Below are 16559 nucleotides of genomic sequence, written 5' to 3' on the forward strand. Positions count from 1 at the left end.
TACAAAAGTTAGCTGGGCATGGTGGCATGCACCTGTAATCCTAGCTACTTGGGAGGCTGAGGCAGAATTGCTTGAACCTGGGAGGCAGAGGTTGCAGTGAGCCAAGATTGAGCCATTGACACCGCACTCCAGCCTGAATGACAGAGTAAGACTCCGTCTCAAAAAAAAAGAAAAAAAGAAATTCCACATCTTGAGATGTAGTTGAATAAGGTGACCTCTAAGATACCATCCAACTCTAAGATGTCTGGATTGGAAAGCTTAGATTTTAAAAAAGGAAAAGCCATTGAAATTATTAAAAAGCTGAGAAATGAGACCTGAAAGGAAAGGCCATAGTCACTGTGATTTTTTTTTTTAACCTTGAAAACAATAGGTAAAAGAGGGGGCAAGTTGCCACAACAGTCCCTCAACCCTTTAAAAGGCTGTCACCCTAAGATTCGCCACCAGCTGTTCTCCATCCCTACTGAGGCCAGGACGAGAGGAAGCAAGCTTCAACTGCAGTCTTTTGGATTTAGATTTGATATTGGGAAAAATTTCCTGACAGCACACATTGTTAAACACTGAAAAGGGTCCTCAGGGGTGATTTGGGAATCTTTCTCTGGAGATGTTTGAAAACAGAATAGATTTTCGTCTGTCTGACCTGCTTCACCATAGCTCTTTCCACACACACAACAGAATGGGTGACCTTTTAGTGTTCTTGGCAACATCATGTGCTCTTAAGAGTCTATGCACAAAAAGACTTGAGAAGGCTTAGTTCATCGTGATAATTAAATTGGACTTGAGCCTTCTAATCGGCCATAGATGAGCTTATCTATTTTTTAATGGTGTTATTATCTGCCTAAATTATTTGTTGAATCTATAATTTGTTTCCTTGAGCAGATGAACCCTAAATATCTAATAAAATTTTCATAAATTGATTGCTTGGGAGAAAAGAAGGGGGAATTTTTTTTCCTTGAACATAATTAATTCTTAACTTTTGAACTCTTTTGAAATGCTCTTTTTTTGATGAGCCTTTCCCTTGCCTAACAGAGCTGTCAGTCAGAGCGATGTCTTTGTCTTCTCCCTGCCTTGAGCAGTTACCTCCCCGCCAGCCAGCCATGAAATCTGCGGGCTCCTGTATCGGGATGTCAGAAAGGCATGCAAATCAGGCCCTGGTTCACCCTCCTTAGCTGCCCATTTTCTGACTTCAGCTGCTATAATATGTGAGAGATACCAAACGTACAATCAGTGCTACAAACACACGCTGCAGTTCACTTGACATTGTCAAGTATCATTGAGTGGGAGCCTCACTGGGAAGATGTGGGTATTTGCAGGTCTTTGGTGTTGCCTCTCCTTTTCAGAGTTCTTCCTCACTTCTGAGGCACTGACTGCCTGAATTTCTGACCTGTCTCACCTGTTTCCTGCCTCCATACACACACAGACACTTCATTCAGGCTCACCCCGAAGTCAGGGCATCTGCCATGCTTGTACCTCATGAAAACAAGCCTGTCCCATTTGCCCTCTGCCAGAGCACATTCTAGGGAAAATGCTTCGGGTGAAGGCATAATTGTGTTTTTCAAGATTTCAGAGGCCATGTGCAGCCAACTGGGGAGGACATCTTTGGGCTCAGCAGACCTTTCAAGCACCCCTCAAATTGCAGCTGCCTGACTTAATCTAAAGTCAGCCACACTGCTTCCCAAGAAGCCCACAACCACGTCGGCTGCTTCCCTCTCGGCCCCTAAGACCTTGGGGGCTGTCAAGGTTTAGTTCACGTTCCGGCATTTTTGCAGTTTGTTAGTAAATGTTATATAAAATACATGGGACGAATCTTTTCCCTGTGCATGATGTATGTATGTATGATAGGGGAATTTTACCTACTTTTGGAAATCTTGTTTTCATAATTTGTGTTAAAGTTAAGAAAATGGTTTGTTTAGGTAGGATTTTGTGTTCCTCTTTAAAGAAAAAATGAGACCTGCAAATAAATATAAGATGTTCTCTTTAATTTTATTCAACCTCAAAGTGGGTTGGTTTCAAGTCCCGAACTTGTCATTTGGAAGCTGACAGACCATGTGAAGAGCAGTTTTAAAGAGAATATTCTAGAAAGTCATGGCTTCTGTTGATGCTGACCATATCATTTTAGAAATTCTCATTTCTGTTTCCTTCTCTGTATAACTGGGTTAATATTTCTTTGCAGACACATTGAAAATGTATGTTTAAAACTGTTGGGCACATTAAGTATTGTTCATTATTCTACTTATCAGTACCTTTTCTTTAATGAGAAGACGAGGTGGGGGTGTTTAACAGTTCAACACTCTATCTCCTGCTAGGGATAATTGCTTGAATTTTTGTAATTGTTCATAGCACTTCCTGAATTTGATTAATTTCTTTATATTTCTTTTCTGTCTTTTCAAGACAGCAATTTATTTGACTAAAAACATAACAAGGCATGATACTCATTTGCTTATAAAAAGTCTACCAAACCTCTTTTTACGTTGAAACCTGCTGGTTTTGGAAAATCTTCTTCAGGGTCCTGCATTTGAGACCCAAACCATCCAATCCGCTCCATCACAAAGGACTTACAAGTTGTTTTCTGTGGTCCGCACAGTTGCATCTCTAATGCTAGAGTAGAGGTTAAAATCAGTTCAGGAGGTGCCTGCACGGGTCTTACAAGTTCAGAGAGTCTGAACGGAAGACAATGGCAACATTTCCATTACAGTGAGGGCTGAAGCACCTCTCAGGCTGAGATTGTAATGAACTCACCAGATGTACCAAGCCATTTACAACAGCGAATTTCCCTGCACTGTTGGATTGGTACTTGTTCTTACGAGAGAGCAGGTCTGTCTGTCAGCTGCAGTCAGCACTCTGTGGTTTTTCTTTAGGTTGCTTTAAAAAGGTAGCCCCATGGGGTACCTAGCAGCATCATGGTTTTGTGTGTGTGTGTGTGTGTGTGTGTGTGTGTGTGTGTGTGTGTGTGTGAGAGATATGTTCTGATCCAAGATGGAGTCTCCCTTTGTCCAAAGCATTATGGGGTGTGTGTGTGTGTGTGTGTGTGTGTGTGTGTGTGTGTGTGTGTGAGAGATATGTTCTGATCCAAGATGGAGTCTCCCTTTGTCCAAAGCATTATGGGGTGTGTGTGTGGGGGTATGGGTGTGTGTGTGTGTGTGTGTGTGTGATCTGATCCAAGATGTAGTCCCCTTTTGTCGAAAGAAGACTTTAAAGAAAGTTGAACTCAGTATATGACAGGACTTCAACAACAAATGAAAACAGAACAATGAGGAATAAAGTTAGAAGGAGGAAGCATTTGCCGGGCGCGGTGGCTCAAGCCTGTAATCCCAGCACTTTGGGAGGCCGAGGCGGGTGGATCACGAGGTCAAGAGATCGAGACCATCCTGGTCAACATGGTGAAACCCCGTCTCTACTAAAAATACAAAACATTAGCTGGGCATGGTGGCGCATGCCTGTAATCCCAGCTACTCAGGAGGCTGAGGCAGGAGAATTGCCTGAACCCAGGAGGCGGAGGTTGCGGTGAGCCGAGATCGCGCCATTGCACTCCAGCCTGGGTAACAAGAGCGAGACTCCGTCTCAAAAAAAAAAAAAAAAAAATAAAGAAGGAGGAAGCATTTATTACTCGATGTATAGACTGAGCATAAATTTAGTACTGAGCTCCCTGGCAGTAAAGCAAGCCAGTGTTAGGTTATGTAATTATTGTTACATGATAAAAGAAAACATATTCATCTGGAAAAACAAACGTTTTCCCAACAGAAAATAACAGTCTGAACTTACTTCCCAAGATCTTCTATGAGAGACATTTCAATGAACAGTGTCTTCAGCCGACATAGACATACTCTTCACATGATGTTTTAAATACTAGCCAGATGAAGACAAAAAAAATGAAATATTTAGAGAAGACTGTTCTGAAGAAGCAAATATGGTCCCAGTGAGTCTGTTTTGTTACTTTTACAAAAGGCTAACTTGCTAGCCTCAAAGAAAGGGCTATGAATGTGTCCATTGGGTTGTAACATCCTTTGGACCTGCTTGCTATACCCTGCTCACTGCTGTGTTCTCTAAATTACTGAAGCAATCTTCTGGTTGCTGATTAAGGAAGGATGCTAAGCTGAAGGAGGCAGGCTTGGCATTCTGTTTTGAAATTGAGGGGCCCAATATCCAGGAGGAGGATCAATCCACTTATACCCAGAGTTGGGTTTTGGGGGCTTTCAAGAAGGGTCAGTTTTTCTTAGAAGAACTTTTAGTCTACTCACAGATTTAGAGGATATTAGGATCCCAGAGCATGGAAGAAGCTTTGGATTTTGAATCAAATATTTGTAATAGAAAGGTTGCACTCAATGCCAGGAGGGACCAGGCAGGAAATAAGTGAGCTGGGCAGCCTGGTACACAGTCGTCTTTTGTGTCAGTCCTGGACTGGTGAAGGGAGGAGCTCGTGCCCAGGCTGAAGTGCTCACCGCCACTCGCCCTGGCTGCTGCTGCCACGTGTGAACAAAAGCCCACTATTGCCCCATCCTCCAGTTTTTCAGGAGAGGCTGGAAGTCTTGATTTTACATAAGTTCTGATGAATTAGAAATATGGGATCAAAAAAAATTTGTTTTTTTTGCATTTTTGCAGGCCAAACCAAACACATTTATGATCTGATTTCAGCTTAAGGGTTTTGAGTTTGCAACCTCTGTTGTAAGTCAGGGCCTTACTGTTCTAGTATATTAGCCATAAAATGGCTTCAGATTGGCCCAACAGAATTTCAGACTTTTAGCAGAACTGAACCTCGATTTTAAAAATGCTTTCCCAACAAGCTCATTAAACTGACCTAGTAAGTGGGAATGACCAGTTTTTCCGATTTAATTGGTTAAAAGCTTTTTTCCTGCCTGAATAATTCTCATTCCAGAATAGTTGATGTTAAGCTGGTTTCTTGTGATAATTATTCAGCAAGTGCAATCCATTTCTTAAATTAGTGTATTTATGGGCCAGCATCATGAGTAATCACATCTGTTTAATCACATGCCACAGTCTGAAGCCCATGTTTGTAGGCAACCTGCTATACTACGTGATGCTGATGCTGAGATATGTGATTAAGGCGTCGTTTTGGAGAGGGGTTCATTGAATGATATACTCAAGTGGTTGAGTTATATGACTGTTTATATGTGTCTGGTCATCTCTAAAACAGGAGTAAGAAAAACATTAAAAGTATTGAATTATTATGTGCCATGCATTGTGCAGAACGCTATGTATTACCTCATTTAAGCTTTGCAAAGCTCTTTGAGCTAGATATTATCATCATCATTGTTCCTACTTTAGAAACATGGGTACTCTGAGGTGTTAAGTGCCTTAAATCCCGTGGCCTTAGGTTCCACAGTTAGTACCTAGGGGAGCTCAAATGCAAACCCAGGAAGTCTGGCTCACATCAGTGCTCTCTCCCTGCTCAAAGCCCAGTTCCGTACCAATGTAACTCTTTTCTGAGTGTTAGAAAACAAATGTTATTTGGGACACCACAGTCCCTTGGCAGGCTAATAATAAGACAGGACAGAATGCAAAGGCAGTGAGGAATGTGCTTATGTCCCTAGATCTGTTTTCTGTCTTCTTCCTCATCTTAGGCATTCAAATATGTATTATGAAAAAAGTTGTCCGAAATGTACAGTATATATGAGCCGAATCACATAACAAGCCTGATGCTCCCACTGAGATTCAGGGTTCACAATTCCTTATCAAAAATGACAGCCAGAAGCCAACCTGTCCTGAGTTGTCTTTAAGGGCACACATTTCTGATTCCTTTCTAGACAAAGGAAGGAGACAGACCTACAGCTTGTAAGCCAGATTGAATATTGGTTAATGTGGCAGAGGGATGGTTTTTAATAGTTGAGTGCAGGGAGATTAATACAATATTATGCTAATTTGCTTAGTATCCAGTCTCTTCTGTAATAATTAATATCATCAGGCTTGAGTATTGTTTTTATTAGAGAGGACCTTCTCTCAAAGACCTAGTCTAAAATACAACTTCCTTTTTATTATTCACGGTTAAATCAATGATAGCTATTTGGCAGAAGTTCAAAACTATCCCTGTTAACTTGTTTTTAATGGTATTTGATTTATATGTGTGCCCAAACCTCCCACATGGGTGTGGATGTATATTTACTAATTGCAGCTATATGCGTTTAAACACAGTGTTATTGGTGGAAAATGAGGCATAAAGCATGATTATTAAGAAGATGGAATTATAGTCTTTAACTCCTTCCACAACAAGGATTTTTATAATACAGCTTTGGTTGTTTTTTATTTCAGATGAGCAAGGTTCCTGGATACTTTTGGTGTCCGTTTCTTACCTTTTTAACTGTAAAATTCTCCCCTGTGATGGACATAAATGAATTAGCACATCGGTTTGCCCATTAATATATGCTTTTTCTTTGAGCTCATGCTGCCCTCCCAACTAGGAGATAGGTGGACACCTCAGAATAAGACTGGAGTCCTTGGAGAGTTCCCTCAACAAGAGAACGTCGGTTGCTTTGCTTATTTTTCTAAGCTGAATTTTATAAACAAAGAAGATAACAGCATCTGATACCCCGGATGCAACTTATTCAACATTGAATGCATTTGTGTGTGTATTGGTAATTGTCCTGCGGAATGCTTACCATTAATGATGTCTGAATTTTATTTTAGACAATCCATGGACACAAGGGACCAATCACTGCAGTGGCTTTTGCTCCTGATGGACGATATCTCGCCACCTACTCAAACACCGACAGCCACATTTCTTTTTGGCAGGTAAGGGTAGCTGCTCCAGGGTCTTAAAGTGTATACTGCATGATATGCCTTTGGTAGTAAGCCTTCCTGCTGAGCCTACCTGCTGGCCCTCCTTCCTGCCCTCCCTCCCTCTTTTCAGCAGACATCCAGTCTGTATTGATTGCTGATGATAAGCCAGGCACTAGCATTCAGGGTGCTGAGAATACAATTAGCAGGCTGGAAAGAGGGGCTTCTGCCCTCATGGAGCTTGCAGTCTGGAGTAGACATACATAAATAAGCAATTATGGTCCAAGGGGAGCCTGACAGTAAGTTTGTAGGAAGACTTTCCGGAGGAAGTGACACCTAAGCTGAGGCTTGAGTGATGTATAGGAAGAGCTGGATGTTCACAGTGCGTCAGGAGGCGTGGATGGTTAAGAAGGGGGTGCAGATGCACGAGTAGCCGTGAGCAAGGGCGCACATGTTTGAGGGCCTGGCCCAAGAGGAATCCGGCAGAAGCCTCACTGTCTCCAGCCATTCATTTACACGAGGCCTTCACACAAGGTCCCTGGGTCTGTGACTCTAGCAGTGTGTAGGGCATAGGGCAATAAGGTGTTTTCCTCGTGTACACCTCTTGTCCCTTTTGTGATTATCTCATTTTCCTTTGCATTCTGAATTTCTCACATAATACTCATAATTCTCAAACTATTCAAAACATTTCGTAAGAACTGAAATCGTCTTTGGTAAGCAGTTCATGAGAATGCCTATGTTTAATTCTGAATAAAATGAATATTAATTTTGAGCCACTAGTTTTGGCGATAGAATGTGTTTTATCCTCACTGCTTAATTGCTATCCCATCTTCTTTTTAATTATTCTTTTAGTCCTGATAATTATCAAAAAGTTAAACATTACCAACACCCCCAAAAAAGTTAATTTAAAATTTTGTTGTTACTTTATTTTCTTGGGATGCCATTATGTTTTATGAGATTCAGTTGATTGCTTTGAAAGATAAAACAAAAGTTTAAACAAGGCTTCAGCACATTTGGGTGATAGTTGAAAAAAATCAATAGGTAATAAAATGTAAAACGGATACAATAAATTACTTAATTAACAACATGCTATTAAAGCATGACAACTTCAAACTCTGTCACAGACTTCTTCTTTTATCTAATTTAGTTTTCCAGTTTATTTTCTCATTAGCCTTTCCTCCAGAATATATCTCCAGCATCTTAATTCACTCATATTAAGCTCTTTATCAGAGATCACACCCAGCCCTCATTTTCTTCGTGAGTAACCACAGCACTGGTGTTTACCACTCCTGAAATTCCACAGTGATTCTGTTAGGTGTCCATAAACTGGGCTTCTGCAGCAGCGGTTCTTTAAGGAGTTTACCTACTGATTGTTGTTCACCCCCCACCCCCGCGCTCCACTCACGTCTAACTCCATGGCCTCTATTATGTCAGCTGTACTTTGATAAAAATTTTCTTTTATTTCCTGTTCTCTTGGGATCTCAGAGGAATATTTATATAAAGCTCCACTCATTCCACATTTATTGTAACCGAGTGGTGGGTACTGGCCTGTGCATTAGAGACGCAGAGATCAGTAAGTCATGGGTCCCGTTTGCTGCACCTGTGTTTCTCAAGGGTTTCTTCTTTGGAATAAACAAACAAAACATCTCTCTTTTCCAACTTTCTTTCTGCTAAGAAAACAATTTATTATATAAGGAATACCTCAGATAGTAGCCAGATTTGAAACTTTCTCCAGTATTTTCTGGAATATTTTAAATGGAATTTTCTAAATGGTAAATTATCTTTTTCCCCTTAGATCTTCAAGGTTTTATTTGGATATGCTCATCCCTTCCTTGAATATTTTTCTATTTATATCAAAATTACTGTCTAGGTCATTAATGGGATTATGGGTCACATGCTTTTCACCTAGAGACCAAGCTCATTTAATAGACGGCTGCTTCCTTTTGAGATAACATCTTTTCGTCTTCCAGCCCCTCTCTGAAGGCTTCTGCTGTTGACCCTGGGCTTTGCCAAGCACACTCACATCTGTGTGCCTGGATGCGTGGCTTTGCACACAGTGGGGCTGCAGCACATTCCTTAGGCTATAACATCTGTGTGCCTGGACATGTGGCTTTGCACTCAGTGGGGCTGCAGCACGTTTCTTAGTCCATAAGCTCACCTATTCCAAAGGCTGCTTCATATTATCTGCACATGCCAGAGTCAAAGCAGCCCAGGCAGCACCCAGGTCATTTTTGCCTCTAAAACCAATGCCAGAATTTAAAATGCAGCCCATTTCTTAATGTTTAGGTTATACCCAACTCAGTCTTGAAATTTTAAGGAAAGATGTAAAAACAGGTTATTTCAACTTTCTCAGGAAAATACGATGAAATCTCTTCCAGAAGTGTCATTGTCTTATTTGAATTAAAGAGAGTCCAAAAACAGTATTAGATCTACTGCTGCTTTCCCCAAATGGGCTTTGCTGATTTATTTAGATACATATTGTTTTCTTGTAATGATGTAGGAGAGTACTTTTATGTTATTCCAGTAAATGTACTATAATATATTTTGAAAACTTAATGAAGTCTTACTAATACAGAACCTTACTAAAGCTATCAGCTATTAAAATCTTTGCTGAGAAATGAGTGTTAATGAGAAATATTGGTTGGATAATTACTCAAGTGACTTAGTAAGATCTGTGTGCAGCATTACTTACATTGAGAATAGCATTAAAACATTTCCTGTTGTGATGAATTATATCTGTGTGTGTTGTGTGTTCAGAAAACAATCTTCACAGAACCAGTTTTGTGAAGCATTTGTTTTTGAAGGAGAAAAAAAAGCCAAAGTTGCATTTGAGTGAAACGACATTCTCATCTACGAATGATGTAATTTGGCAATCAAGTCCTTTGATTTTCTAACCCCATGTTTCCACAATGTGAATATTTCACTTCTCTGTATCCATTGGTATTTGATCAAGAGGAGAAGTTTGGTAATGAAATACAGTCACAATTCTCTCACCTAAATCTTACCACCACCATCCAACAAATATCCTCTTTCAGAAATACTAATAATAAATTAGGTAGATACAGTTTTCATTTGTTTTTATTTACTTCATTATATAGTAGATAACTATTCAGCCATTTAAAAGGAATAATGTAAATCTGTAGTCATTAACAAGAGAAGATTGCCCTCAACATTTTATTGAACAAAAAAAGCAAATTATGAAACTACATTTTAATATAAGCTTGTTTATATAAAATTTTTAAATCTACTCCTCTTCATCTTTATGTATATGTGGAGGTCTGGAAGGTTGTTTACCAAAAGTTTAACAGTGACTATCTTTGGGAAATGAGATTTCAGGGGATTTTTGCCTTCTTTTTTTGTACTTTTATTATTTGAATTTTCCACAGTGAGTAGTTGCTATCTTTGTAATCAAGAAAAAGTGAATGTTACCAAATCTCATAATTCCACATAGGTTGCATTCATTCAAGACTCAGGATGTCCTCACTTGAGCATCATTTGTAGCCATTTGCTGGCCAAAAAGCATTAATATTGAATAACAAAATAGTTGTTTCAAAGAGAGTTATTTGCCTGATTTATTGAAAAAATTAATACACTTACTATAAAACTTAAGATTCATGCCAAATTTGAAGAGGTCACAGGGAAAGGATGATCATGAGCATTGAATTTTAGCGAACATGGGGGTCTTTACGATTTCAACTGTGTGCACCTATAACAGTTGTGTCCCTTATTTCACATATCGCTCTTCTGAGGCAGGAAGGCTATCTGACCCAACCAAAGGCATTTTTCAAAGTAGGGACGGCTCAGTTGTAAGAGGAACGCAGTTGTACTGGCCTTTTCTAAAATCTTTATAGCATTCCCATGAGATATTCTCTCCCTTTTCATGTTTAGCTCTTAACTCATTTTTTGTTTGTGGCTAAATTTGAAGAGAGGAATTAAAAATAAGGAAGTGCCTGAGCATTGTATGCCCCTTGCATTTTGAGTTACCAGCAGAAGTCAAGCTTTGCACATATATTCATAGAAAATCTATAAAGAATGAAAAATACCTTGTAGTTATTAATCAACTGAGAAATTAGATTTTTTTCTAAAACACGATGCCTGTTGATGCCAGTTAATGTTAACCAGCAATCTTCTGGATCATTCGGATCTCTTTGAGAAGACTAAATTACTGTGTGCTGTTGCTTTTTGTGTAAGTGAAAACTATCAAAGCAAGGTCAGCATCATTATTTGTATTTTAACTATCTGGAAGCACCCAAGAAAGCAATACAGCCTTGATTTTTATCTTTTGTGAAGTTTTGGGAAAAAGGAGAGAAGGAAGCAGAGAAACAAGCTTCTAAAAGGGCGACAGTAAGGAACCGCCTGGCTGAAAACGGGAACCGAACTTTAGCAGAAAGAGTTAACAATAACCATACATTTGGTTTTAAAATGTGACCTCGTACACTAGTGATTTTTTTCACCTCTGTGTTGTGTTCGGCACTATTATTAATGCAGGAAAATCAGTAACATTAGTCATCTTAAAAGGGTTATTACTCAAGATGATTTAAATTGTGAAAATGTCAGTGGAGCCTGCACGCACTCAGCTAGAGATGCCATGATTTACACCCTCTGACACCATCCTGCTGCTGAGAAGGGCTAGAAAAAGGAATGGCTTGTGTTTTGCACTGATCCACATGCAGGGGATGATACCAGTGATAACACATCTTAAATGTCCTAGGATTTGCCAGGGTTCCATGGATCAACCATTTGTAGATGTTGGATCATAATCTGCGTGCTTCATGCAAATCTCTAGAATCTTACATATTGAGGTGGACATTATACTGGAGAGAAGCATTGGAAATGAAAATTAAGGCAAAGAAAAAATATTATTTCTGAGGCTTCTTTCCTGATTCTCGTATTCTTTCCATGTGATTTTTATAATAGCACAAATGATGCTATTAAAAACATTTTAAGTGATGTTTAGAATCTACAGAAATCTTCAGACTCAGTTGCTTAGGAAACAGTTCACTTAGGCAACTGCCATTCAATATTTAGTACTTCAATCTGAATACATCGTTGTTCATGATTCATAATTTCCATGTTATTTTCCGTTTATGTGAATGGATTAAGAAAACCTAAAATTTAAATCAAATCCAGAAAAACTGCCAAAAAGCAGAAATCATCAATTGATAAAAAGGTATTGTCAATAAACTATTAAGAGCGACTCTCTTTCGTATGATAGCAAAACAGTGAGGCACAGACATAGTGTTGAGATGAAATTGATTCTTGTTCTGCACTTTATAATAAGCCAGAGCTTTCCAGAGAGCAAGTTTTTAAAAAGCAAGTGAGGAGTGAAGGTATTAGTAGGTGGGAAATGGGGGTGGGAGGAGTTTTGAGCTTTGTTTGATCCAGTAAACTGTCACTCTATCTACTGCTTAACTTTGCTTCATTTTCTTGAACTAATTACAAATCTCAAAGTTTGGTCTTCGTTGACTCCTTCAGGGAATGCAGTTAGCATTGTTGTAAAGAACATAAAGGTCTGCAGTTTTAAATACCCACAATTTCCAAATACCTGTGTTGTCTAAATGAACCATTTTATTGAGAGCTATAATTTAGCTCTCTTCCTAAACCTCCATGGACTCTCCTGTTGTCAGATTCTGCCGCCATAAAATTCCTCTAGATTTCTGCATTTACTGTAACAGCATCAGAATCCTTCCAGGCATACCACAAGGAACCTTTGAGAGGTTAAGAACAAGCTCAGGTGAAGGAGAATAGCCATGATGTAGGAGAAAGTGGCAAGAAGAGATCGACCCGCTCTCTGTGATAGGGAAACGGAGAGGGCTCTTCAAGTGACACATGTGCTCTCCTGTCCCTCTAGATGAACACGTCACTGCTGGGAAGCATTGGCATGCTGAACTCGGCACCTCAGCTGCGCTGCATTAAAACCTACCAGGTGCCCCCTGTGCAGCCCGCGTCCCCCGGCTCCCACAATGCCCTCAAGCTGGCCCGGCTCATCTGGACTTCGAATCGTAACGTCATCCTCATGGCTCATGACGGGAAGGAGCACCGCTTCATGGTCTAACGCTGCTGCCTGCCGCCGTGACTGTGTTTTAGTTCTCTCAATTCTCTAAGCCGATGTTGCCCTGTCCTTCCTCCTCACACCAGATTGTTCACCGGGGCCTGCCCACCCCAGTGCCGTCCAGGGACGTGGCCGGGTCTTGTCACTTGTGCATGCTTCTCGGGGGCAGACCCCGCTTGGGCCGTCTATCTATTCAGAGGCACACACACACACACACTCTGCAGGATGTGGCCATCCTGTCACCAGGTAGTTTTTCCTTACCAGAGATGGGAGGGGAAAGCCTGCGGTTCCTGGGAACGCTCTTGTTGCCTGGTGCAACAGAAGCACAAAAATCAATAAACACTGTGATTTCACTCCCAGCCCAGATCAGCATTTTTAGCCATCTCAACCCCATCTCTGAAGTGCTGCTTGAATCTGGCCGTTCTGACACTGGGTGTTGAGGTCATGTGGCAGTCTTCGTGGTGGAAATTATGGCCCTTTGAATTTCCTAAAATATTGTTTACCAAAAAGATTCTGTGTTTACATGTTCTTTTCTTCTGGTGATTGCTAGGAAATTACTCAATCCAGTTTCCTAGGGATTAGCTACTACCTTCTTTATCAACAGCTAACCGATTTGAGATTCATGAGAAAAGATACACACACAAAAATGTTTTCCTTGCAGAAAATAGTTTTCCAGACACTCAGCCTTCCAAAGTGCTCATCTCTTGCTTAATTGATAGTGTATTTGGTAGTTTAAAATAAAAATGATTACTCCTTATGATCTATTTAATGTAATTATCCAGTCACTGTAACCTCTCGAAGGGACTTTGGTGATAAAGAGCCAAGTTCAGAAGCATAGCGTGTACCTAAAATGAAGACTCTCCTATCTACTGCTACAGATCCTATTGAAGAAAGAGCTTACCCCTTTCCCCCAGAAACCTTACAATCCTTTACTTCCTGTATGTGTGGTGTGGCATGTGTAAGTTACGAAATTATTATAACTCGGTCTTCAAACTACTACTGATCGACTAAAGGAAAGCTAATAAGGTATTCCTTTTAAACAAGTATTCTGGAAAAGTCATAACTATGGCACAAATGTTCAGGAGTGTGAATAAAAATGTGTGGGCTCTCAGTTAATTTGTTTGAGCAAACATTGCAATGAGCGTGTTCATTTTACTTCTAAGTAAGCTTTAACTAGATCACTTTCTTCTTATGTCTAATTGTGCTGGTTGTAGCTCATAATGAAAAAAATTTATAGAATATTTTCTATGAATTGCTCCTAACAAACCTTGATCTGTATATAGTGTGGGGGGTTTTTTGGTTGGCTAATTGTTGATTGGGTGGTTAGCTGGACAAAATTGTTTGTTATGCAAAAATACAAAATTATTTGTTAAATTGAGAGAAAATACTTGAAGTTTACAAAGGAACCAAAATGATAATAGGAGGATTCAGTCTTAAAAGTTTAGGTTGTCAGAGTTTATCTAATATACAAAAAAGGAGGATGAAGGTCTAGGAACAAACATTGGTTATTTCACCAAAACAGATTTTTAAAGAACATATTAAGAAATTAAGACCACTAGAACATCTCCTTCATATTGATATGATGTTATTTCCATTGATGGCAAATCTATACTCTTCCTTGGTTTTAGAGTTGGGTGTTCTTTCAAACGTGAATTTATGCACATGCATGTACATTGTATTTATAAAGATTATATATCTAGTTTCCAAGGGAGAAACAAAGACCTGTACAGCGTAGACTTTGGTGAACATGCTGTCGTGTCCGGTACAGATAGAGAAATGTAAGAGGCTCTCTCTGTCTTCCAGGGGACCCAGAGTCTTCTCTAGACCCAACATATGTTTACTTTATGAACTTAAATGAAAATTAATTTATCGTAGACTACATCTCTATTTGGAATGATGAGGTAAATGTATACCCTAGCATTGTGTTTGTTTGACAAAATATTCTATGCATCAGTAAAGAAGTGTGGGAGCGGTAGGCAGCACGCCGCAACACACAGTTGGCTCCCACAGCCACGAAGGTTGAAGACAAAGTCAGGAGCCCCAGAGGGACAACAGCCCTGGGCCAGGGGTTGGGCCAGCCTCTCACGTATTGTGTCTGCTCGGACAGCCAAGGCCAGTGGAAAGCTATGGCTGCAAAACCCTGGGGTGGATGCTGTTTGATGATTAGGTCATCTCTAACTGCTAAACTAATACTCGCATTCTTGTAATATAAATCTCTTCTTGGCTATTTTAATAGCCACAGTCCCAAACTTCATCCCAGCTTAGATTTCTCAGCACTGAGGTAAACTCTGCATTGTCATCCCAGCATACACCTTTAATGTTTTATTGATTTCATTGGCACTGTATTTGGACCTGTCCTTGTATATGTAGAGACATATGTGGTTTCATTGGTAATTTACAAGCAAAAGATGACATGACGTGACACCTGTATGAAAATGTAATGATTGAACTCCCTGTGTACAGCGAGTGAATTAAAATGTCTGCCTCAATAGACGTTTCTTAATGATTCCACTTAATAGATGATATGTGCGCTGAATGTTCCTGTGTACATATGTGTGTTAAATAAAACAATTGTATTGAAAACTGTTTTTCTCACATTATTACCTTTTCCGGTGTTCACTCATCTTAAACATTCTCAGTTGAAACCCGTATGCTCCTCTCGCCCTGCTGCCTCTGATCATTCATTTTCCTGGAGAGCTGGCTTGGGAAAGGTGACTTATCCCCAGAGGACAGTAGAGCAGAAGTGAGACAACCAGAGAGAAACTCTCCCTCCAGAAACTCAATGGCACCCTCTGTGGTTTGGGCAAGGGCATTGCATGCCTGTTGCTTTATCTCTACCCCACATGCTCCCAAATAGACTGTTAATGGCACCAAATTGTATCTTGTCAGATTGGATGGCATGGGTTGGCTGCCTCTCGGGAGCTGGGCTGAGATCATTAAATTCATTGCATTTCATACTCAGTTTGGAGTTGAATTTTAATCCCTGAGGTAAAGGGTATAATTGGTTTTCAGAAAAAGCAAGACTAATGAAATAGGTCCTTATTGCTCATAGAGTGTTATGTATATGTAGCCTATGTACTTCTTTTCTCTTAATTATTTCAGATAAGAGCACAGAAAAGCTTGAATTGAGTCAATGATCATGTAATAGTATAATATTCTATAAGAATTTGGTGAACATTACAGGAGTGGTCTGAGGCATCTTTGGCCCTATCAAATGCCCACTGTGGGCCCCGGGAAATGTTTTAACATCTCATGACTTAAATGTATTTTTATAGGGAAAATAGGGCCAATAACAGTTCTATATGATCAGTGATCACATAAACTGATCAAATGTGGAAAGGCCGTGACATTAATAGGAAGGTAAAGCCAAGCAGTGCTGGGTGAACTTTCACCTTTCACCCCTTCTGACTGACTGACAGAGCTGAGTGTTGAAGAAAATCAATACTTTGGAGCCAGGAGGGAAATATTTCCACCCTCTAACTAGAGAATGTGTTTTGACAAGGCCAAGATAATCCAAGCTGCACAGGAGAAAGAGAAAAGAAGACTCATTTTTAAAGCCTGACACTTCAAGGTGTTTTTGTGCAATGGTTTATAGATTGTCAATACATACAAATACCAAAGGTCAAAAAGAAAAGCCAGAAGAATTTCAAAAATTAGATGTTCAGTTCTTTTTGTTGTTTACAAAATAGAAAAAAAACCTACAGTTTTGTGCTTGTAGTTTCCTTTAATGAACCAAGCTCACAATGGTGTGTTTTGAGGTGCTCATCTCTCTTTAGTCAAA

General features: G+C 39.8%; 1 protein-coding gene across 4 annotated transcripts in view; it reads left to right on the plus strand.

The window, feature by feature from the left end:
• WDR7 (WD repeat domain 7) overlaps positions 1-15361 on the plus strand; it is a 391158-nt gene extending 375797 nt beyond the window's left edge. For all 4 annotated transcript variants that reach the window (XM_032293871.1, XM_032293869.1, XM_032293870.1 and 1 more), the window contains 2 exons: positions 6637-6741; positions 12578-15361. In XM_032293871.1, coding sequence (XP_032149762.1) covers positions 6637-6741; positions 12578-12781 — 309 coding nt within the window. In that variant the 3' untranslated portion in view covers positions 12782-15361. The remainder of the gene's footprint in view (positions 1-6636; positions 6742-12577) is intronic.
• The last annotated feature ends 1198 nt before the right edge of the window (positions 15362-16559 follow it).

The sequence above is a fragment of the Sapajus apella genome, unplaced genomic scaffold (assembly GCF_009761245.1).
Source record: "Sapajus apella isolate SASKATOON/1434 unplaced genomic scaffold, GSC_monkey_1.0 scaffold30, whole genome shotgun sequence".
Classification (NCBI taxonomy): domain Eukaryota; kingdom Metazoa; phylum Chordata; class Mammalia; order Primates; family Cebidae; genus Sapajus; species Sapajus apella.